This window comes from Gymnoscopelus microlampas (genome assembly GCF_963454915.1).
Source record: "Gymnoscopelus microlampas genome assembly, chromosome: 10".
Classification (NCBI taxonomy): domain Eukaryota; kingdom Metazoa; phylum Chordata; class Actinopteri; order Myctophiformes; family Myctophidae; genus Gymnoscopelus; species Gymnoscopelus microlampas.
The window spans coordinates 18476035-18502191 of record NC_139947.1 but is presented as its reverse complement, the minus strand read 5'-3'; the positions used below and the strand labels follow the sequence as shown (position 1 = coordinate 18502191).

General features: G+C 43.4%; 2 protein-coding genes across 2 annotated transcripts in view; one reads left to right on the top strand and one right to left on the bottom strand.

The window, feature by feature from the left end:
• The first annotated feature begins 1693 nt into the window (after positions 1-1693).
• The window catches only part of chchd6a (coiled-coil-helix-coiled-coil-helix domain containing 6a), a 115359-nt gene continuing 90895 nt past the window's right edge, over positions 1694-26157 (top strand). Inside the window, exons 1-4 of the mRNA XM_084068261.1 lie at positions 1694-1905; positions 4363-4486; positions 6798-6942; positions 8106-8244. Of these exons, the coding sequence (XP_083924387.1) occupies positions 1822-1905; positions 4363-4486; positions 6798-6942; positions 8106-8244 (492 nt within the window). The 5' untranslated portion in view covers positions 1694-1821. The remainder of the gene's footprint in view (positions 1906-4362; positions 4487-6797; positions 6943-8105; positions 8245-26157) is intronic.
• Positions 18895-20307, bottom strand: LOC311052941 (armadillo repeat-containing protein 6-like; the record flags this gene model as incomplete). Its single annotated transcript, XM_084068260.1, has 1 exon — positions 18895-20307. The coding sequence occupies one exon, from the start codon at positions 20305-20307 to the stop codon at positions 18895-18897; it is 1413 nt and encodes a 470-aa protein (XP_083924386.1).

Genomic DNA, 26157 nt, shown 5'->3' with positions numbered 1-26157 from the left:
GTTGGAGCCCACTCTGGTGCAGTATGGAACACAGGGTGGGAAAGAACTCCATATTTTGGCAATTGTGGGGGGTACATAAATACATAGATAGGCTACATACAGGGGGCACACACACATACATGTATATATACGTAGGCCAATAAGGAAGAGCCTTTTCCCCTGCAGTTCTCAATAATGGCCCAGCAGATGTTGCTATTTCCCCACCTGGTGGCTGCAGAAGAACTAACACTCCATTCAAGAGAATGAGGTTTTGGCCGGACTTTACACTAGATTTTATTATCTTAGTATTGGTACACATTTTCATTAATTCTTTATGTTTTTTCAATTATCATCATATGCGTTTAATAAATTATGGTCTACTGGTTCTACCGAGTGAAGATCCGCCCTCGCTGCCCTTCCCTTTCAGTGAATAGCATTAGTTTCTGGTTGCTTTTCGAGACGAAAGTTCCAAGATGGTGGATTTGAATTCGCCGAAAAAGTGTCTTCAAAGCGGGTCTGCAGAAACCAATGGGGCTCCCTTCGTCCATATTTTTTACAGTCCATGATACATACATACATACATACATACATACATACATACATACAAACATACATACATACATACCCTGTACATACATACATACATACATACATACATACATACATACATACATAGGGCTGTCACGATTACAAATTTAAGTTGACGATTAATTGTCACACAACTTTTATTGCGATTAATAATTTCATTGTGTTTTTGGCATTGAACATTGGAACGTATGAATACAATTTTAATTTCTGTTTGCCCTTTTGGGCTTCATAATCACAAATTGCACAGGGCAGATATGATAAATAACTTAAATATACAAAGACATTACTGACACATTTAATAATTTTATACAAAAAAGTTGATGTACAAGCTTACAACAGGTCACGAGTGGCATGTTGTAAGCTTGTAGATCTGCTATCTCTGCAATTTTTGGAAAATGTTTGAAAAATGTATGGACATTTTTCAACATGGAAACGATTGACGATTATGCAAAATAATTACGATTATCGCAAATAATTACGATTATCGCAAATAATTACGTTATCGCAAATAATTACGATTATCGCAAATAATTACGATTATCGCAAATAATTACGATTATGCGATTATGTTTTTGTGACAGGCCTACAGTATATACATACATACTGTACATACATACAGACAGACAGACAGACAGACACTGTCATAGATGGTTGACCCCAAGGCTGCCACACCGTAAACAAATAAACAAAAGACTTTCAAAAGGATTCTGTGAATTTTATTGTGTGAAATGGATTGGTGAAAGCATGTATATTGTATTTCGTATTATGTATTATGTTGCATATTCATACAGTTTGTCAAGTGTTGTCCTTAATGCATTCAGCAAACTTCATTCATTCATTCAAAATTGGAACTAATGGAGTATACATGACATCAGGGTTGCCATGTTCTACTAAATATAACATTTACTAAAGAGGAAATAAGGAGGAAGTTAATATACGAGTTACACAAACACAAATCAAATATAACAAAATTACGTAAAAAAAAAAAGATGTATTTAAAATGACGGTAACCTGAATTTACTACATTTGCAATAACTATGTTGTATTGTATGAGTTTGAACTTCGGATCATATCCTCTATAGGGGGATGGCCGACAACAAATCTGGCAACCGGGGGGAACCCATCTGTCAAAATTTCCAGTGTGGATACTAGAGAGGATCATCAGCTGAGAGAGACTGTGAGGTTGGACCACGTTAGATCTCTTTAACAAAAACAAACAGTAGCATCCAGATCATCATAATCTATAGACCAGTGATGGGATCTGGAGAGAGCACCACCAGGAAGGTGTCCTTTGGCGTGGATGAGGAGGACAGAGTCCGAATCCTGCGTGGAGTCAAGGTATGAATATTACACGTTTGTCGCTTTGCCAAAAAAAGAACAGATCTACAAGATAACAACGCGTTACGACGCGACGCGTTGTTCTCTTGTAGATCTGTACTTTTTTTTTGGCAAAGCGACGTTCAGCGTCGTCGATGATGGGGTTGTTGAACGTTGTAGCTCTCGTTAGCTATATGGGCTTGTTGTAGCCCTGAAACATGACTGTCATGGATGAACTTCGTTTGCACTTTCTCCACTAACGGCCCGTACATCTACATAAACGTTCAGATTTTGACTATAAAGTGCTTATGCCATGGCCACGTATGTTAAAATTATGTACGGGTCCTCAGAAGTACCCTCATCTTCCGTATTGTTCAATAAAAAAGCATTTTAATTCGATCGGTGGCCATTTCCCCCGTATTTTTGCCATATGCTTTCAACTACGCGACCCCATTGGTTGGGAGGTGTATTGCACTCTGATACATTATAAGTCTATGAGAAAATGGCCACCGATCGGAATTAAAATACTTTTTATTGAACAATACAGAATGTACAGGTACATGAGGGCCCGGACAAAATTCTAACATCCGTGGCCATGGGGTAAGCACTTTCTATTTGAAATCTGAACGTTTATGTAGCTGTACGGGACGTAAATGGAGAAAGTGCAAACACCAGGTTGAAGTTCATCCACGACGGTCGTGACAGACGACCATGGCTAGGCTTGTTGCAGATTAACTCGGCGATAAGACTAGCTTAGTTTGTGATGCTCCGCTGTTATATTGTACATTATGTATGTTGTTAAAGGTATTAAGTGATTATTTAATGTTAAACACCATCATGGTGGGATGAGGGATGCCAGAGCAGGATGCAGGAGGCAGGGGGCTGCTGTCGTGCCTGAGGGGTTGTGTTGACAGAGGGCAGTTTCTTTCATGACACACCTGGGTCACACCGAAATCGGTGACCCATCTGATTCTGTAACCACATGTTGTCGCTATAGTGCCATTTCGTCATTAAACATGCCCTGATTCTCAGTCATTTTCATTTCAGGACCCCCAATGTGTCCCATATTTGATCAGTGGTGGGACTTCAAGAAGTACTCACATGTTGTACTTAAGTAAAAGTACCAATACCACAATGTAGAAATACTCTTGTTACAAGTAAAAGCCTGGTATTATTATCCCATTTCACAAGTTTCAAAATGTATACAAATGCTTTGTAAATAGCAGATCTACAAGCTCACAATGCTTCGCAATCAGCTATTTTCAAATAGTATGCCTAAGTTTGCATGTTTTCTAATATCAATCAAAATCTACAAAGTAACTAGTTACTAAAATATTTAAATAATTGTAGTGGAGTAAAAGTACGTATGCCTCTGAGATGTAGTGGAGTAGAAGTGAAAGTATTGAAAATTGTTGGTTAAGACTTTTTTCTGTCATAACTTTCAAATGGATATGAATCTAGAGGACAATATAGCTGACCCCAGGTGGAATTAATTATTGGGTGAGTAGTGAGTACAAACGGAGCACTACAACTTTTAATGTCCCATCTCCACATCCTACCTACACAGTGCAGTAAAAGCATGATTTTGGCAAAACAGCGACCTCTGGAGTCACAGAACTTAATAGGGTCCTAATGTCAGTGTAACACCTCTGCTGTGACATATGACTCCATTCACCTCGTCCTCGTATGAACTGGGCGTGACACCAGGCAGTTGGAAAGATAACTTAGTTGCAAGAAGACTTGAAAAGCGCTTCAAAGCTATATGAAACCTAGTTGACATCTCTTAAAAATTAAAGGGAGGAGCTCATTGTTGGCAAAAATGGCATTTAGCAGAGGCTGATCTTTAGCATCTAAGCTAAGCTTTAAACCCAAACCAAACATTCAAATGCTGTGAGTCATAGATGCAAGAGTCAGTGACTTGAGGTGGTTTCTCTCTCTTTCTCTCACACACACACGCCCCAAAGTCAGAACCTAGCCTATTCCTTCTTCCGTCGGCTAAAGCAGGTGTCCTGTTCAAGGCAGGTGTATGCTTTTTGGCCCAGGAGAAGGTTAGGCTACTTTGTCTAGACTTCTATGCCAACTTGCTGAATTAGTCGAGTCAGACTGGCATTAATATTCACATTGAGAAGACTCCGCAGTGCAACTTTTATTACATGGCAATTAATACATGTTTAACCACTTTCAACTGGGCGTTCCTATTTTGGGCTTGTCTTTAGTTTTAGTTTTAAAAACACGTTCACAATTCTGGGTCTTGGAATTACAGTTATCATTTTCTGCTGTATATATGTATCTAATATGTATAGTATCTATGCATGTATGTATGTAAGCTACAGTAACCATGAATGAAAAAGAGTGCTATATGGTCTGTGAAAGGCCTCTTGATTAGGTTGATTACATGAAGAAAAAAAAATCTCTGTTCCCCTTGCTCTCTCTGACTCGATCTCTGTCTCTCTCTGTGATTCTGTTGTCTTGCTATAGCTGTCAGAGGATGTTCTTCAGAGGATGAGAGGCGTAGCCAACATGCCGCCCCCACGCACACTATCACCAACCTCACCATCACCACCATCACCACCGACCTCAAGCAGCCCTAAGGAAGACCAAGGTACCACAGTGGCTGACTCTTTCTTATAGCATTATCACAGTGTTAATTTGTATCCTCCAGTAAAGAAATCCTTAGTCGACAAATGCTGCGGCAGGTGACCAAAGGTAACAAAAGCAAAAGCATTAAAAAAACTAGCAACTTGCAACTGACACCGAGACCAAACTGGCCGATTAATTGATTATTAATTGATTACGGCTAACGATTACTTCCCTGATGGGGCAGCCTTACTAATTATCATATTATATATCATGTGAATATTAATCCACTAATTCAGCAAGTTGGCATATATATCCAACCTCGCTAAATGGATATAGTCCATTTTAGTGCACACTAAAATATTTAAGTTATAAGTTATGTATGGGCAAAGCGTGTGTTCCTATGAGTCGATGTCGATTATAGTGAGAGAAATAATGACGGATTCATGATTATTATGCGTGCATTTATTCCACAAAACTATGGATGTATAAAATCACATGAGCATTTGTAAATTAGAGGTTTTATTACATTTCCCCTCCAATTTTATATACAGTATATATTTTATTACAGTTGCTGCCTTTAACACAAATAATGCTAAATAATACATACAGAATAAAAAAGTGCGTCTCTTTGGAAGTAAATGAAAGCTACATCTTTAAACATCCATTTAGGCTGCAGGACGTCTGTCTGCAAGGCTCTTCAACTGTATTACAAAACACTGTATTGTACTGTTTCTTCAGCTTTGCATTTCTTTTGGACATAAGTAGAGATGAGAAAAACATCACATGGATGCAACTGGGACGTATCATCAGTGTTGTAGCCTGGGGTCATAGGGTGTTTCGGGTCTCGCAACATACACCCTCGCCCAGGTGACCCAGCCAGGGTTGATCAAGCCCCGACTTACGTCCCAGTAGCTACCCACGGTCAGTCCTACAGGGCAAGTGGAGGGACTAGGCTCTGTGGGTTGACTCCGGGCCGGGCTCCTCCTTCGTCTCACCAGGTCCAGGACCTGAGCGCTGCGCCAGATCCGCTGCACCGCCCCGATCCAAACATTTCCTTCTGGCGTGATGGTTCCTTGGGCCGTGGTGGTACTGCAGGCTCCACTTGCAGATTGATTGAATGGCCCTCCTAAAGGCCTCACCGCGGGTTTGTTGGGCTTCTTCCTCACGGAAGACACAGCATGGGGCGCTAACCCATACTGCTCCCGGGATGCCGTCTACATTCCGGCTGTCACCAGTCTCTCCTGTGGTCACCAAACTATTCCTGGTTGTCACATAGTCTATTCCTATGAGCCACTATAAATAGAATTACTAATGAGAAAAACATCACATTCACGAAACGATACGATACGATATTTGGCTCACAACTTCGATACGATTTCGATACGATACGATACGCACTTTTTTTATTATGAAAATATATGGAGGAGAAAAAAAGAAAATGCAAACAAATAATTCTGTTTTTGCATTATTCAGACATGCAAACTTGTAGCTTTTCAGCTACAATAGCCGTTTTGAATCCAAATAGTATGACACCTGACCCGAAAAAAAAACATGTTGTCACTCTTTTCACTTCGGGGCCGTTTGCATGCCTGATTATTATGATTGTAAAAAAAATAAAAAATAAAAAAAAAAAAAATTCAAAAACGATATTTTTTTTCCCCAAAACGATACATATCGTCGCGAAAACGTATCGCGATATATCGCGGGACGATATATCGGCACACCCCTACATCACATGGATGCAACTGGGACGTATCATCAGTGTTGTAGCCTGGGGTCATAGGGTGTTTCGGGTCTCGCAACATACACCCTCGCCCAGGTGACCCAGCCAGGGTTGATCAAGCCCCGACTTACGTCCCAGTAGCTACCCACGGTCAGTCCTACAGGGCAAGACAGGGCCACTCAGTCCGCTTCTCCGGAAGTACTCTGCCGGGACTCGGGGGGGCTCTGGCACGTGGAGGGACTAGGCTCTGTGGGTTGACTCCGGGCCGGGCTCCTCCTTCGTCTCACCAGGTCCAGGACCTGAGCGCTGCGCCAGATCCGCTGCACCGCCCCGATCCAAACATTTCCTTCTGGCGTGATGGTTCCTTGGGCCGTGGTGGTACTGCAGGCTCCACTTGCAGATTGATTGAATGGCCCTCCTAAAGGCCTCACCGCGGGAGAGAGAGAGAGTTATTTTTATTATTATTATTTTAACTAAACTGAGCCTCTACTATTAATTCATTGTGACCTTTAAATATATAACCTGCTAATAGTCCCTCCCATCCCTACTACAGCTACTAACAATATCGGAAGTGTTTTCATATTCTGAGTCTTTGTGGTTTGTTTTTAAGGCACTTCTAGAAGTCCCAGCCCCGTTCCCGCTCCCAGTCCCGCCCCATGCCACTGCCCACCGCCACCGTTGCAGCCCAGTCCACCGCCCAGTACCCCCGCCGACACCAACAGAACTGCCGCCAACGCAGAGGAGCAACAGAAGAGGTGGGTGTACTTATGCTGAGGTGAAATAAGAGTGGATCTGTATTAGAGCCCGACCGATATATAAGTTTGGTTGATATATCGGTCATTGTCTGACTTTTTTGACGACATCGATATCACCATTTTTTTTTTACCACTTTTAACCTGGTAGCCCTATTTTGGGTGGCCCTATTCATAGGACATGCCCATATTATAATATTTTTTAAAATAGCAGATCTACAAGTTTAAAGATCGATATTTTTTAAATAAAAAATAATTGCCCGCAGTAAAATGACATGCCCAAAATAGAGACACCAGGTTCATATAGTTGGTGTAAAAAAAGTGAAAACCATGGTTAACCTCGCTAAATGGATGTGTACTCCAGCGAACATTCTGATTCCATTATCTATGCATATGTGTGTGTTTTGGTGGGAGAAGGTAGTATCCCCCCCCCCCCCCCCCCAAATGTACCTGTGAGGAACAACCACATTACAGTGCTGAAAATGGCATGATTGCTCAAAGCAACAAAATAAGCTACCTTGAGCAGTGAGCACTTCAGAAAGTTGAAAGAGAGCTGCTGCGATGGCTGTGGCACATTCATAAATACAAATCTTAGTCGCAGAATAAAAGTGTGTTTTGCTGAATGACTAGTATTTAATACACGTTTAGTAGCGGCAATACCGTTTAATAAACTAGTCTTTTAGCCACACACATCCCTACGTGTGACAACGCAGGCGCTTGCCTGACTGCAGTGGCACAAGCAGTCGTTTGCTGGGTTGGTGACTGACTGATATCGAAGTAATGGTCTTATTTGGGATAGGCTGTCTAACTTTAATGATTCCCCTATTTGTGTACACTCACAAATAAAGATTTGCTAGCTAGCAATAAGGTAAACGTATATTTGTATAGCATATTTAAACAGCAAGGCAATTCAATGTAGATATGTCAGATACTATCTGAATATTCCAGGTTCCTTATCCACGTTTTCCACTCAGGTATTATACATAATGATAAACAGACCTGAGGTCCGAGATTATAGAACCGGAACTGACCCGGGTCCGAGTAATTATGGTAAAACACGGAATCTGGACCCGTACGGGTTTCGGGTCCTGTCGGGTATTTTCGGAATCGGGGGACCCATGAAGTACTCTAGTATACAGATCGTTGTTTGTTTGTCCATCCCCAAGGTTTGAGCAACAGCAGGCGATACTGCAAGAGGAGCTGGCCAAAATGGTGAGGAGGGAACGGGAGGCGGCAAGGGATGAGATGAGCAAGGTGCTGAGCAAGGACAGACATCGCACATGTGAAGAGAGCGCCAAGAAACTGGTAAGGCTATTCACACTTTGGACTATTATGGGTCCATTTTGACACTTTCATAAACACTCAGGAGTTTGTTGTGTATCTGAAAGCTTTCACCGCATTCTGTTTCACTTCCTTTACGTTTTATAGTGTTTGTTCAATTGATATCCTCCTATAATTCTACAAAGCTCTGTAGGGGTGGGGAGGCCAAAAACTCTTCTGCTCGGTTCTCCTCAGTGGCTGGAGCAATTGATCTGAATTTGCACAGATCCATTGACCATTACCATGTGCATGGAACAGCGAAGCCCGTTTTTCTATTTCACCAAATGTCATCTGTTTATTAGCGTTTTTGTGTTCGCTGGCTCCCGGGTTGCCAGATCATGTGCGCATATCCCCCCACGGGTATGGACTAGTACATATAACATAGGTATACTATCTTTTTTAACATTTCTTAAAACATTTTCCCATGCACCACCTGTAATTATGCCATGGAGCAAAAAACATGGAATATAAAAAAAAAAAAAACAGCGTCACCATTTTATTTATATCATAAAAAACAACAACATATCACTTACAGTTACACCACCTTTAAGCAATAGAATACATGCTTTCTCCAGCATATAGAGTGCTCTTCCTCCACTGTGGAAGTTGTCCTTGTTGTATTGACCCCCAGTGCACAGCAGGTGGAGCTGTGGAGCTTTCCTAGAGCTGGCTGTAGGCGCTTCACACACGCTGAGTTGCGTGATGGAGTTGTGCTGAAGCTCCTATCTGAGTGAGGAGGTGGGGGGTAGGGGTGTCGGTAATGATTCAGTCCGACCAGTTTTTTTTTTCTTGAATCACACGTCCACCACTTCACCTGGGTCACGTCATGTCTGTAATTTCTGTTGAGTTTCTCTTGTCATTCACCGTTTTTTTTCTCTCTCCTGCCTCGTCTTTTCCCTCGTCCTTCACTCAGGACTTTCTGCCTTTTTTCCCTCTCGTTTTCAATCTATCCCTCCTTTTTGCTCCTCTCTCTCTCTCTCACTCTCTCTCTCTCCCCTTCTACGCCCAACTCTGTCCCCCTATCCTCTTTCTCTCTCCATCTCTCTCTCTCTCTCTCTCTCTCCCTCTCCCTCTCCCTCTGCGCTCAACTCTGCCCCTCTATCCTTTTTCTCTCTCCATCGTTCTCTCCTTTTCTCTCTCTCTCTCTCTCTCTCTCTCCCTGTCCCTGCGTTCACCGCTCTCCCCTCCTCTCCGGAGACGGTATTATCAGCACGGTGCAAGAGCTAAATTGCACCCGGAGAGTTTTCCCATCCGGGGGCTTAAGATTGGAAGTGGCCGGTGGTGGGGAGGAGGGGAGCGGGGGAGGGGGTTGGGCTGTTTTACACCCCCCCCCCCCCCCACACACCCACCCACCCTCTCTCTCATGTGACCCCCCCCTCCCTCCCGTGTTGAGACACGCTGTAGCGGGCTCCTTATCTCGTCTCCTACACGCGCGGGGCGGCTAATAGAACACCACTGGAGGGACCGTGTGAGCAGAATGACCGATGGAGACACCGGCAGACCTGTAATGTTCAGGCCGCGTTGTAATTACAGCTCCCATATGCGCCTGTGTGTGTGTGTGTGTGTGTGCGTGTGTGAGTGTGTGTGTTTGCGTGCGTGCGCACACACACTGGGAGGCGTGCCGTGCAGGCACACACACATACATGAACATATGCACATCATCACGCACGCGCACACACTTGAACCCACTTCCCTGTAGCGATTAATCCAGAACAGTGGTTACAGCCTGTGGCGGTCCCTTTACTTTGGCAGAGCGCGCAGATATTAATAATTTTATCATTCTTTTCGGGGGCGCTTATTATAAAATTATCAGCAAATGTGGGAATTTTCGTTCCTTGGAAAATTTTGTACAGATGTTTTTTTTTTTGTACCAGCCATTGGTTAATGACACATTAACCTGAATTGGTGCAATGCAAAATAATCTCGGCAGAAATTATTTGACATTTTTTATTGGGAGTTTTCAGAGGGTATTTTTTGTGCCTTTGTCCCATGTATGTCTGGAAGCGTTTATGTCATTTTCCACTTTGAGTTACTAGTAATTAACATTCAGGATTTTATAGTGTAGAAGCCATCGTTGGAACTTATACATACATAGGGTTAGAGTTGCTATGTGTGTGTATGTATGTGTCTAAACTAAAGACTAGTTCAGACAACTTCGTAACGAGCCGAGTTGCAACTTGCAACCAATTGAAACAGAATCCCTTTACAACGTTATAAAACTGGACAGTCCACATCCAGGCGCCGAGCTTCGACCAATTGCGCTTTCTACAGCAACGGTATTGTCACAGTCCCTCTGGGCTATGGGATATAAACGGCAGAGAGACGAGCTGTCGCTAAAACAATCAAGGTGACGAGCGAAGGTAGTTTACCGTTTACATAGCACATCAACTTATTATAGTATAGTATTGTATAGTATATTGTATACTCATATACAAATACGGTACATTATTAGATAGCTATTAGGCCTACGCTCTCCCCCTCCTTTCTCTCATTCGCTCGCTCTCTTTTCTCTCCATCTCTCTCAGCAGAGACAACATTTTACATTACAATGGCAGATTCGTGTGAGTAAAACTGAGATGCGTTGCAATTTGTTGTTTTAGAATTACCTTGTGAATTACCTACAACAGGGTAATTCAGACCACTGCACCACTTGTCCTTGCAACGTTCTGCAGCCGGTTTCGTCTCGTCACGAATCATTGGCCTGAACTAGGCTTAACCCATTAAGACCGGGAACGCATGCACATCTGTGTCATTTTATGATTTCTTTGGCTATGAGTGCCGTGCTACATGCTTGTAGATCAGCAATTTTTTTTTTAAATCATGAAGATTTGTGCAAATCTTTGAATGCATATGTTTTTTAAAGCAAACATTTGTAACTCAAATCTTTGCTTCTGGGGATTCTACAAATGTCTTCTAAATCCTAACAGTTTTTTGAAAAAACTTATGTCGCTATAATGTCAGTGGTTCTCAAACTTTTTCATGTCAAGGACCACCCAAAATGATATGTATTTATCCGCGGACCCCCCTTCTCAAAATATTTTGTTCCAGGGACCCCCCCCCCCCCAGAAGCACAGATGTTAGTTAAAGAAATTATGATTTTTCTACAATAGCAGATCTACAAGCCCATAGCGCGGCACTCGGTGCCGTGCTATGAGCTTGTATATCTGCTATTTTTTTTATAGGCCAAAGATTTTTTTTTTTTTACACAGATACGTTCCTGGTCATAATGGGTTAAGGTACACCTGTCCAAAATTCCAGTGGGTTTCTCTAATGTAGCATCCAGACGATGGCTGGGTGACTGCCAACGTGGCCCAGCAGCACAGATAAACCCAACCAGGCTGGAACAGCTATAAAAAAAAGCCAGCAACACTTGGCTTGGGGCCAAGTGTTCATTTCATATCCTGCCATGAAAAGACGCAAGTGATGACGGGTGACTCGGCATGTAGAGAGACGGAGCGATGATGAGATGAGGAGAGAAGCGTTGAGTGTGATCGGTGTGGACAGCAGTACTCCCGCATCAATGGGGAATTGCTGTGGTTTCCCACAGTGTCAGTGAGAGTGGACAAGAAGTGTTTGAAAAGTGGCCGCTCGATTATGGTCACAGGCATAATCACAATGGTTTTGGTCAATATTGAGATCAAAGTGATTTAACACGATTACTCTTTGACTTTGGAAACATGTATTTATTGAAAACGTGTCTTTTTAACAGTGGATTGTCTTGAACTTTTCTCTGTTTTTAGCTCCTTTTATTGTTTGGTCATAGACCATTTTGTATTTGAATTTCAACCAATTAAAGAAGCTTAAAATGTCACAGCTTAACTGAGAGCGAAAGTGCATCCCTGAACATGAAAGAGATGCACTGGATTTACAACACCAAACGAGCATCATTGTGAAATGGAATGCAGCTCAATAGTAATATATCTCAATTATCTTGTCATAGTCATTGGAAGCTGAAATTGAAAATAAAATGCAATTAATTGAGCAACCCTATGTTTGATTGAACAAGGACCTATTTCAGCGTTGTACAGCACAGGTCAGCTGCTGTACGTCACTGGAAATGCATCCAATGCTAATAATGTAGGGCTCTTCAGGGTGGCGGAAAATGCAAATGGAATCAGGGAATATAAGGCTTAAAAAAAAGGTTGAGTGATTGCTCAGTGAACGGTATCTGGGGCGAGAGCTGGTAAAAGGGTGAGAAAGAGCAGCAAGAGAGGATGGGAGCGTCATGACCGGGTGACTCGCAACGCTCTGCGCAATCAGGAGGTCGAGAAAAAAACAAGAAAGCATGACATACTGAACAGTATAGCCAAACCTTTCCATGGGTGAAGAGGAGGAGAAAGGGGATGAAGAATGGCCGTTAGGGCAGCCATAGCTGAATAGGTAGTGAGTTCACCTGGAAAACTGAAGGTCCCCGGTTTGCCCCCCGGGCCCTGGTCAAAGTGTCAAAGTGTCCAGAGCAAGACAATGAACCCCTAACTGCTCTCGGGACTTTGGGTGCTGTATTAATGGCACTTGCCTACTGATCCTAGTAGTTAGGATGGGTTGAATGCAGAGACAAATTATTATTATTGTTAAGATGTGACATAACTACTAAGCTAGTAATTCTCAACTGTTTTTATTTTTATTTCAAGGACCCCCCCTGTAAAATCCTCAGTGATCATTTAACTCAGAGAGTGTGCAAATTGCGCTCTCTCTGCGTTACAGACCCGCAACTCCCCAAGGACATCTGGGTGTCCCTGAGCCACATGTTGAGAACCAGTGGGCTAAGTGAGTCGTCCCCTATCCCGGGGTCTTGGGGTTGAATCACAGGGTCACGCGTCAAGACGAAGGACCAGAACACACGTTAATGAGGGGGTGGGGGTGGGCTGGGGGTGGTGGGCTGGGGGGGGGGGGTGCTATCACAATAATGTGAGACATCGTTTTTTTTTTCCTTCTTTCATTCCCTTCCTCGTCTTTTGTCTTCCGTGCGAACCGCCTGACCTCCCTCCCTCCCTCCATCCTTCTCTTTCAGCCGGTGCCCTCGCCCCGCTGTGCACCGTGAGCCTGTGAATAGTCATTGTTAACGGCAAATGTTCCGCAGATTAATTTTCGGGAGCGAGGGAGAGGAAGGAGGAGGGCGGTTGGATGAAGAACGGAAAGAAAGGAAGTGAGCGGAGCTAAAGGGCTCAACGGGATTTTTTTTATTAATGCCCCCCGGTCCTCCCTCCCCCCGCTGCCCATCAGAAGCAGAATAAAAGGTGATAAGTCTCATTAGCATACGATACGCTGGATTTCTACCCTCTTGTCTCTTCGCTCAGAACGTTTAAGGAAGCCTGTTTTATTAACTGGCCTTTAGCCCACTCTGTGATAGAGCCTTACACACGACACTACCGTCGCCCGTGCTTGGCCCGGGTTGTTGGCGTCGTCGCGCTCGGTTTGATGCCAGCGAAGAACGAGGGCCAGGAATGGAGTTTGGCTGTAGCGGCGGGCTAAGCTTACTGTAGTGCAGGTTAGAATAGCTTCACTTCTGTGAAAATCACAGTTTCCGCTGGCCTAGCGGTCCGGCACTATAATGTAGCCTCCAGTCCCATTTCTCGATGATCTTTACTGCATGTCTCTCCCCATCTCTCTCTCTCTTTCCCTGTTTCCTGTCCATCTCCACTTAAAAACTATCAATAAAGGCAGAAAAGACCCAAAGAAATCACAGTTCAACCCTCGTTTCCAGCTCAATGTTCTGCTGTGCCAATAAAAACGATCATCTCTTTTTGCGAGACACGCACGCACACACCTCCACCTACTTTTAAAGAAGAACGTTTGGTAATGTTTGTTGAAAGGAAGACAACCACATGTGAGGTTTTTTTTACCGCATGGCGCCTTAACCCTTTGAGACCGGGAACGCATCTGTGTAATTTAAAGATTTCTTTGGCTATATACAAGCTCATAGCGCGGCACCGAGTGCCCCGCTATGAGCTTGTAGATCTGCGTTTTTTTTGAAAAATCGTGAAAATGTGTGCACATCTTTAGTTTGAATATATATATATATATATGCTTTCTAAAAGCGAAAGTTTTTAACTCGTCTTCTAAATCCTAACAGTTTTTTTTCCTAAAGTTTTTTTTACTTATGTTGCTATATTATCAATGGTTTTCTAACTTTTTTCTTGTCAAGGACCCCCAAAATAATATGTATTTGTCTAATATATAATAATAATATTTTGTTCCAGGGACCCCCAGAAGCAAAGATTTGAGTTAAAAATGTATATAAAAGATTTGCACACATTTTCACGATTTTTCTAAAAAATAGCAGATCTGCAAGCTCGTAGTGCGGCACTCGGTGCCGCGCTACGAGCTGTAGATCTGCTATATTTGAATAGCCAAAGAAATCTTAAAATGACACACATGCGTTCCCTTCCCGGCCTCAAAGGGTTAAGAGTGTTCGTCCGTGTGTACAGTACGTTTGTCCCCCACATTTTTGTTTGTCCATCCATGTCTGTCCACAGCTGCTCTCACAAACCACTACACCGACCAGTGCCAAATGTCTTTGTCCACGCTGCCAGTAGGCAATTCTTTAGGGGATGCGTGATATTGTCATTTTGGCCGATAATTGGATAATTGCATCATGGTTAAATCGATCGATTCAAGTTGACAGTAGGGTTTAGATTACATATGTTATACAGTAACCGTATAGATGTGTGTGTGACGCGCGCGTGTCTGAGTTCCAGGTATCAGCCTGTTTGTGTGTGTGTGTGACATATTAACTATCGTATAACTCTGTACCTGTCAATTTCTTCAACGATTGAGACTGGAAATATCCCAATATGATTTTCATTCCCAAAAGATAATAATAATAAGTTCTAAACAGAGGCTCTGTTGAACCTGCTGGGAAAAGGTGAACATGTTGAACATGTCTTTATTTTGTCGGATTTGAATTGGTGCAGTGATTCTTTTAATAGACACTAGATGGCAGCATAAGCATTCAGTATCCCATAGCCTCTTATATGGCTTGTCTCTCTCTCTCTCTTTCTCTCTCTCCCCCCTCCCCCCCCCCCCCATCGGTGTCTTCATACAGGGTATTACAGTGTATACAGTGCCTGGAATTACATCACGTCTCGAGTGCGTCATTTTCATTCCCAGAGACAAAAGGTGCTTCTTGTTCATCTAATCTGCCTAATCACTTGCCATTTGCACAGTGATTGCTCAGTTCTCTATTTTTTTCCCCAAATTAGAAGTGGTTGTGGAGTTGGAATGGAATGGAATATCCATTCAATCATGCATCTTCAAGGATGTAGAGAGCAAAGGGGGTTGTGTTTCATCTATGGTTAGCTTCTATAGGTGCATGTAATGTAATTTCCAGCAGACGGTTTGTGTCATTATTTTTACCTAGCCCACATGTTTCCTCTAATTGCTTTATACCTCGTCTCGCAAGGTAATTTAGTTCTTTTCATTATCAGTAGTATTTTGCCTCCCCTATTGAATTAGACACAATCCTTACCTCTCTGTGGGTTTACGGAAACTTCTCGCAACTAAAAAGTGTTTTGAGAAGTTGTCAAAAACACATGTATGTATAATGGTTATTGTGACAGCTCTAATTCAGATCTGTTTTACACCGTCATATTATACATTTTACATACCATCGTTGTATGATGGTGTCGTCTGGCAGAAATTGCAAATCTACAAGCTCACAACGCGTCGCTTCATGACGCATTGTGAGCTTGCAGATCGGCTATTTTCGCTATTTTGGAAAATGTCTGGAGATTCTCACCTACAGTACCAGGCTGATACTTATTGAGAACGATGCCTATTGGGAATGATTCCCTCTGGGAATGCATGCCCCTGTGGTTATGCAATACCCGTTGTACCTATTGTACCCGTTAGAGTACCCGTCCTACCTGTTGTCAGAGTACTTAGTGCAGTAACCAGTGTTGCCAGATTCTGTGAGAGAAACAAGCAACCAGGTCTAGGAAAACAAGCCTAAAAGAAGCAACTATGGGCCCAATGAGCACTCACTTACTTAACATTTACGTCAGCTATTGAATAGCCGATCTACAAGCTCACAACGTTGTGAACTTGTAGATCGGCTATTTTCAAATAAAATATTGGGGGGGGATTATAATAAGCAGACCTGGCAACACTGATCATAGTACTTGAGTGCCAGTCTATGATGTCAGTACTATGATGTCCATTTGAAGACACCAGGGATCTCCATACATGGGCATAAAACGGATACAGACAACAGACAACGGACGTCTGTAACCGTTTTATGCTCATGTATGGGCATACAAAATGTCTAATCATTAGACAGATATAAAGATCTCCATATATGGGCATTAAATGGGACTCAGTCCAATCAAATTCCACTCTGCGATACACTCTGCAAGTTTGAAGTTGATCGCCTAAATGTTTCTCGAGATATGCAGGGACAGATACACACACACACACACACACACACACACACACACACACACACACACACACACACACACACACACACACACACACACACACACACACACACACACACACACACACACACAGATACTGTGCATTGATTGATTGATTGATTGATTGATTGATTGTGACATGGCTAAAATAGGGACTCCAGGTTGAAAGTAGTTAAACCATATGGACAGTTGGACACCATAGTATCCCTATTCCGGGGATGAACAACTTGGAGATGAGCTTATAGATCGGCTATTTTTGGTGACGAGATTTGGTGTAGAATGGACAAAAGGAGCAGACCTAGTATTCTAGAGCCCTGGAGGACCCGGGTCAACTCAGTATATAGCGTTTATAAGTGCTTACATGAACACTATGTTTGGCTGTGCAGCAGTGGTATGCCAGACAGACGCTGGTTGGAGTATAGTGCTGAAAGGAGATAGCATAGCACTGCTGGCAGTGGTGGAAGAAGTGTTCAGATTTTTTACTTAATTAAAAGTATCAATACCACACTGTGAAAATACAAGTAAAAGTTTGGTATTCTAAATTTACTTGAGTAAAAGTACAAAAGCGTCGGCATGAAAATGGACCAAAAGTAGTCATTATGCAGAAATGTCCCATTTCAATTTTCAAAATATATTTTTTAAATAACAGATCTACAAGCTCACAACGCGTCACAATGCGACACATTGTGACCTTGTAGATCGGCTATTTTCAAATAGCCAGAGCATATATAGGGGCTGAAGTGGTTTATGTACGTTGTGTAATAATAATCTAAATCTGCAAAGTAACTAAAGCTGTAAAATAATTGTAGTGGAGTAAAAAGTACAATATTTGTCTCTGAGATGTGGTGGAGTGGAAGTAAAAGTATAGAACATTGGAAATACTCAAGTTAAGTAAAACAATACCTCACACACACACACACACACACACACACACACACACACCGATGTAGCGAGTCCAACACGTCCACGGTATCAACCACTTAAACCCCCCCGCACGTTGTTGAGCGGAGTCCCTCAGGGCTCTTGTCTAGTCCACTGGTTCCCAAACTGGGGGTCGGGAACCCCAAGAAGGTCCCCCAGGTGATTAGCTTAATGTGCAACATTGTTTTCTCACTCAACTGTAAACAAACCCACATACAGTCTATACAGGGTATCTGCACATTTCTGAAGTTACAATTTAAGGACTTTTAAGACCTTTTTTGATACCAAGTTGGCCAAATTGTCAAATATTATATAAGAGGAAAATAGCCGATCTACAAGCTCACAACGCCTCGCAGTGCGAGGCGTTGTGAGCTTGTAGTTAGGCTAGTTTCACAATGTTTATCTATGGAACCGAGTACAACTAAATGTGATGCCTAGGCTACAATTCCAAGTGCTTGTCAGGGTGGGGGTGGGGGTGGTGGTGGGGGTGGGGGGGTTCCCAGTTGAAATATGATAATTTTTGGGGGTCGCGGCACTGAAAAGTGTGGGAGCCCTTTCCTGGTTTAGAGTTTGTCCTATGGCAGTGTCCTTCACTGGAAAATAGCCAATCTACAAGCTCACAATGTGCAGGGGGATGGCTGTATATAATATACATACAGTACTTATGTACCGTATATATTACTATAGAGATGACAGTTAGCTGTTAAATAAGAAACATCAGAATATACTTTAAGGCATATTGGTGGATTTGCAAAATACATATATTTTACGTATTTTGTTGATAATGTTGCTTGGTTATGGCGAGATGTCATTATTTTAAACACGCTCGGGAGATGCAATAGAATAGTTTCAGACTCAGAAAAGTAGGTCTACGAGATGATCAGACAGAGCGAGACACAAAACACAAAGCGTAGCTTGGTTTAGGACTATTTAACAAAGATGATGACAAAGTTGCATGTTAGGTATGAAGGACATGTTTAACCGGCATGTAAAATAAAGTGAACGGACGAAATTAGAACTGGAAATGTAAGCTGAGGAACAGAAGACCTGAATAGCAGTGATTACTATCGGAATATAGAGCTTAAACTTTAACAAAAAATGTTTATTTTCTTTTTTAACAAAAATATATTACTTAAATATATTAGAATACATAAAATAGTCACACAAACCAAGAGTTTGGGTGCTAGACTAGAGAAAGGTGTGCTCAGCCTTGAGTACTACGTTCGAGTGCGCGGGTGACACAAGATACACAACACTTTGTGAGCTTGTAGAAAGTCTAAATCAGGACCGCACACATTCATTGGCCGATGCTACCCTTTTCGCCAGTCCACAGCTCTCGCAGTACCACTCGGCAGCCCAGGTCCCTCAGGGCCGCTCTGCACACGTCACCGCAGTCCTCTTGATAGGAGCGTAGAGCCTCAGCTATCAGGTCTTCGGCTCCCATCTGCAGGATGGGCTGGCTGAAGTTGTTCGTGTGCGACACGAGGTTCCTCATAAGCATGCACGCCTGTTTCTGCACATTGACTTGACCCGGGTGAGCCTTCATGGCCTGTATGGCAGCCATAGCTCCCCCGTTGTCCATGATAACCAGGCAGTTGTTGGGTTTCCGAAGAGCCAGGACGGAGAGACACGCGCAGCCATGCTCGCACACGTTGGAGTTGCTCATGTGCGCGTTCATGGCGACCACGATGAGTTGCACCCCGCCCGCACTCACTACCATGTCCTTCATGTCGTCATTTCCTGCTATAGCTCGTATGGCACTCAGTACCTGTCGAACTATTTCCTGCGTCTCAAAGCTGTCCGCGAGCAGCGTCATCAGGAGCTTCAGCCCTCCGAGGTCACAGATGTCTTGACAGAACTCGTTCCTCACAGCCAGACGGGACAGAGTGGCACAGAGTTCACTGATGACAGAGATCTTATCGGGATGAGCTTTGGCGGCCTCGATGATGACTTTCAGTCCGCTGTGTTGCGTTACGATGAGCTTGGCGTGTTCGTGAGCCCGTCCGAAAGGAACCCTGATGTCGTCATCGAAGGTCATGACCTTGAGAGCCGCACTGGCCTCCTTAACCAGCTCGGCGCATCGAATGTGCTTGCAGATGGCACCGGTCATCAGCGGCACGACGCCAGCTGTCACCAAATCGATTCGATTCTGCTCGTGCTTCAGACAACAGTGGCGCACCGTGCGAAGGCCTGCACGTGTTACAGCAGGGTCAGCCTGGTACCTCCTCAGGATAGACATAAGGAGACCCACGCCTGCTTTGTCTAACAAGTCCGGCTGTCCATCAGTCAACATAGCCAGGGCGGCAAGAGTCACCAACAGATCTCCTTGTTTCTCCAAACTCTTTCTGCAGCAGGAGAGAATAATGGCGTAGGCGCCGTTCTGAGCGGCCAGGTACCTCTGTGCAAATCCCAAGGAGCATTGCTCAATAAAGCGTTTGAGGTCTGCTGTCGTGTTCCTCTCTGTGGAGCTGGCGTCTTGTCCAACTCGAAGGGACTCCAAGGCTTGCAAGACCTCATGTGTTTTGCCCTCCTGTTTGCCATCGGGTGAGGCTGTTGGTAAAGCCTTCACTATGAAGCTTAGGTTCACACCTTGAGACACAAACTGCTCCACAGCTTCTCTCAATGCGTCTTCTGGATTCATGTCAAACTCCTGCATGTTCTCCTTGACAACATCGTCAAAGGTCTCCTGTGTGATCCTTTGTGTGGACATTGTGATTCTTGTGATTCTTGTTAACACCACCCGGTGACAGGCTATTGGACGTTTTATGCTGTCTGGCGTTAATATAAAATGTTTGACGACTACGTCATCAGTATGATGTTGGTCATCTCCAAATTTGGGCAAAAAATGCAGGCAGGCATACACTCACATACACAGAGATTTGTGGAAGTTGAGGTTCGGGGCACTACGCGGCCCTCACAGCTAGAGTCTGGGGCGCTACGCAGCCCTCACACCTACTTCGCACCGCCGATCCGACCGATATGCCCATATATGGAGATCTCTGTATCTGTCAGTTCTCGTCCCCTTCATGCCCATATATGGAGATCAGTATATGTCATCAGTATATGCACATATATGGGCATGCCCCCTTTTGTGCCCATATACTGTATGGAGCTGATTTGTTTGTGTGTGCCTGATGCCATGACGACACATTGAGGACAACCCACTCCATATTTGGGCGTAGCTGCATTGAGAACTCCTTATATGGTTATGGCTGAGTCATGATGACATGAGCACGACAACGTCGTCCACCCGCCGGCCCGTCCTCCTTTAAGCCAATTTCAATATAAGAAGATTTATGAACTTGCCTAATTGCAATTGAAATTGTCACAGCGCTGATTGGCCCATCTCTCCTCAGCAGCAACTACATGTACACAGTGTTAATTTAGCCACATGAACCCTAACATTTGTATTTGGGGATGTCAACATTTGGCAAAAAATAGAACATTCCGCAAATATAGCCAATCGACAAGCTCACAACACATTGTAACGGGAAGCGTTGTCAGCTTGCCGATGAGCTGTTTTCTCTATTTGACGTACAGCCAAGTATATCGCTTTAAATGGTTAACTGAGAGTGTACAAATGGGGATTAAATTAACTCTCAGGATTTTTAACTATGTACTTCTGAGGTCAGAATGTTCCAGGCACAATTCCCAGGCAGTTGTCGGAGGAGGGATCCGTCCTGCCAAGAGAGAGAGAGATAGCGCTGTCTGTGGGGATCTCTGTCTATCTGTCTGGGGGAATGAGACAGATGTTTACTCTGATTGGACACAAGGCAACCGCCTCTCCCGTTTATACCCGCAACCGCCCGTCTCGTCGGCCTCAGATTGCCATGCTGATAGAAAAACAATATTGTCTTTCCTCGCGCAACACTCAAGAAAGCCATTCAGTTCGGGCTGTGAGAGAAACAGCTGCCATTACACACACACACACACACACACACACACACACACACACACACACACACACACACACACACACACACACACACACACACACACACACACACACACACACACACACACACACACACACACGTGCATAGCATAGATGCATGCACTTGCACAAATGCACAAACTCCTCCACACACCAAGCACTGCAGCAGATGGAGACATCCTTCATTATAGCAGTACATATGAGGGGGAGAATGACTTTTTTGTTTGATCGTGTCGTGGGTTTAGGTGGTTGGTGTTGGTAGCGGATGTATATTGAGTCAGGTGTTTGGCAACAAGGACCATTTTCTGTTGCTTAGAGCAGTGGTTGTCACACGTGTCCAGGGACCAGTCTCTGGGGGGAGCATACACAGTAACATAATCTATGTTACTTTAATTCCAAGAGTGTGCAAATGCATCCAAATGAACTTGTAAGGGTCCGTTTGGATGCATTTGCACACTCTTAGAGTGGCAGACCCGTAAACGGGTCCATTTGGTTCCATTCGTGCACATTTAGACTGGGTACCCCCTGGCTGGAAGAATGAGAAGAGACAAGCATTAGTCAGAGGAAACATAATGGAAAGAGAGGAGAGAGGAAAGGAGAGGAGAGTGGGAGTGTGCAGTAGGACTGGGTACTGATAAGGCGGTAGTTGTATCAGTAATTGTAATCTGCAGTGGGCCACATGGCTCTGCATGTAAAGCTATTAGACTCTCTGCTGGCTTCACTCACTATAGTGCTCACAGACACGGTAAACTTAGTACTTACTGTATATACGCTATGTCCTCATATACACTATGTATAGACAGACAGACCCAGACAGACAGACACAGACAGACAGACAGACACAGACAGACACAGACAGACAGACAGACAAGGAAGCAACCAACCAAACAAACAAAATACTCAAGTGTGAAGGGAGGCAGACAATGGCCGTGTTGGGTTAAAGCTACAGTCTGGAACTTATAGCACTTATAATACCCGCTCCTCCTAAATACACAACTTGCGCACGCACGCACGCACACAGATAGATAGAGGGATGATTTAAATTTTTTCTTCTTTTCCCCTCTTTTCCAGTTGGGGCCCGCAGCCCCCACTTTAAAACACCACTGAGCTAAACGGTGGTGAAAACAGGGAGGAGGTATAGAGTGTAAACGGGGACAGTGGGAGGAGGAGGAAAGGAGGAAAGGAGGTGTAGTGGCCTTCTCTCTGCGTCTGTCAGGGGTTCATTATCACTCACATTGTTATTGAGTGCTAATTTATTGCCTTGCTGCGAGCTATGTGTTAAATAAACGCACCAAACAGAGAGCACACTGCTGCTGTTATCAGATGGCAACACATCTCGCGCGCGCGCGCACACACACACACACACACACACACACACACACACACACACACACACACACACACACACACACACACACACACACACACACACACACACACACACACACACACACACACACACACACACACACACACACACACACACACACTACGCACAGGGGAAATGGAACGTGTGTGTGTGTGTTTGTGTGTTACTTTTTTTTAACTGTAGCTACTGATATTCAATATTTTCTATTCCTGTGCAGATAAATAAATAATACGACGCTGGAATGCATAACTAGAGCAATTCCCTTTTGCGAAATAAAACGAAACATTGAATTAGTAAAATAAGCAAAGAAAATAATACGGCAAATTAAAAGACCTCCAAACGTTTCTCTCATTATACCTTCACTGGTATCGAACAGTCTAAAAACATGCATGTTTATTACACCCACCCACCATATCCAATTAGTATTCATATGAATGCAAATATCGGTTCGATATATCGACAGGCCGATATCTGTCAAATTCTAGTTTGGGGTTTATTGCAGTGGTGGAAAAAGTACTCAATGTTTTACTTAAAAAGTATCAATACTGCAATGTAGAAGTACTCTGTTACAAGTAAAAGTCCGGAATTCAACATTTACTTGAGTTAAAGTACAAAAGTATCGGTATCAAAATGTACTTAAAGTACCAAAAGTAAATGTACTAAAATGTATGAAAATAGCAGATCTACAAGCTCACAACGCGTCGTATCGCCCAGGTATAAAATAGTGCTAAAGTGGTTAATGTATGTTTTATAATGTAATACTTTATATCTGCAAAGTAACTAAAGTGTTCAAATAATAGCAGTGGAGTAAAAGTACACTATTTGCCTCTGAGATGTAGTGGAGTAGAAGTAAAAGTATAGACAATTGGAAATACTCCAGGAAAGTAAACGTACCTCAGAATTGTACTTAAGTACAGTACTTGAGTAAATGCACTTAGTTACTTCACACCACTGGTTTATTGCACACCCCAAAAAAAAACATGTCTTGCGTGCGTGCAAACCATGCACACCTGCACGCGCATGCATGTGCACGTGTCTTCCACGCGTGCGCGTGTGGAGCAGAGTTCCAGCGTCCTGGAGCCAGCCAGTGCCACTGTAAACAGTAGACCCCCGTAAACCCACACACAGTCAGTGTGACAGCTTAGCAGCCTCCATCCATCTGTCCTCCATAACAACACCACCACCACCTCCTCCTCCCTGAGGAGATGGCTGAGAACACAGCTCTCCTGAGGACCATTCACTACTCTCTCTCTCTCTCTCTCTGTGTGTGTGTGTGTGTGTGTGTGTGTGTGTGTGTGTGTGTGTGTGTGTGTGTGTGTGTCTTTCTGCCTATGTGTCTGTCTGTCTGTATGTCTCTTTCCGTGTGTGTGTCTTTCTGCCTATGTGTCTGTCTGTATGTCTCTTTCCGTTTGTCGATGTGTGTGCATGTGTGTCTTTCTGCCTATATGTCTGTCTGTATGTCTCTTTCCGTGTGTGTGTCTGTCTGTTTCTGTCTGTATGTCACTTTCCGTTTGTCGAGCTGTGTGTGTCTCTGACACACACACACACACACACACACACACACACACACACGCGCACACACACGCTATCTCTCTCTTCTCCCTTGCTTCTAAATAGTCTGTTCACACCTCGGGCTGTGTGCTGAGCTGATTGCTATGCGCGGGTTAGCATAATGTAGGATAATACATTTGTAAGCTTATCTTTCCTTTAGCTTACAGCAAGCAGCTGCCTCATTCAATTATGCCTCCTCTAAATAACTGCAAGTTGTTGATGTTGTTTTTTTTTATTGGAATTTCTTCTTCTTTTTTTGTTACCCCAGTCCTTTACATTTGTTTTTAATTTAGACTTGGGGTGTGCGTCGTCTTCCCTTCAGCCTGATTCATACTTTATCATACGACGGGGAAAAAAGGCAATCGTACAAGCAAGCTCATAACATGTCACATCCTGACGGGTTGTGAGCTTGTAGATCTGCTATTCTGACACTTGTAGACATGTAATGCGCACAGCAACTGCACCAAACTTGTAAAACTCACAAAACAATGCAAAACTTGTAGACATGTAATATACAGTACTGTGCGAAACTTGCGGTACAAAACTGTTTGAAACTTGCAAAACTCATGAAAATGTGTGAAACTTGTGGACGTGTAATAATACAATGGGTTTTAAGTTACCGCACGACAGGCAGCCAGTATACATACAGTAAGAGTGTGCACAGTAAAATATTCAGTGAATAAAAAAAATAAAAAAAACTACACTTCCGGGTCTGAAATCACTGTCCCTACAGCAGCCGTGTTCATGGGAAATGTAGTTGTTGGGTCGTTTGACTCATTTCTAGTGTTTATTGTGTTACTCTTTGGGTAAATTTGTACATTTCCACTTTGAGTCAATGCTTCATATCCATATGAGTAAAATCGGCAGGGTGATGTGTTTATTTTTCAAATGAGGCGATGATCTAAGATTCCCCTATGGGGATTTCAACGCAAAAAATAACGCTGCGACCCAGGCGGATAGCGCCTTTAGCGGCAGTGACGTCAGGACTTCGGTGCTCTATTTGTCAGCTGGTGGTGTCTTGTAGGCAGGCATATTGATACGTCTGTTGACATGTAAATTCAATGTAGGTGCTTGAACAAACCTACGCCCACTGTTTTGATAACCAATCCTGATACAGTCTCAATATAAGGACAGTCCTAAAGTCTTTGAACTATATGGTTCTATAATGCATTGCAGTCATTCTTTTGAAACTGCTGAATGATTTCCTTGCAGTTCAAGCTCCATTTAATTTAGATGTCACCAGACAAATCGGTAGGCGGAGATCTCCGATACATCTGGCTACGTGAGACTAGGTGTGACTAGGTGACTCTCTCTCTCTCTGTCTCTGTCTCACCCTCCTTTTCTCGCAGTTCCTAACATGGCACCATTGGCAGACTATTTTGATATGCAGTGCCACACCAAACCAGCAATGATGTGACCAATATAACTGTAGACAGACAGACTGGCAGGTAGATTGGCTGAATGACAGACAGAATGACAGACAGACAGACAGATGTTCCCTGGGATACGGCTATTTTGTTTCACTGACTCTGTCGTCCCTCAGCTTCAAATTAAAGAATCCAAGATTAGATTTCTGGACAGAAAACAGCGGTTTGTAAGTTGCGCCATATATCAATTTACAATGTATCTAAACAACTTAACCCATAAAGATATGAGGCTGATTTTTTTTCCTGAAAAACGTATGTTTCTATATCAGTGGTTCTCAA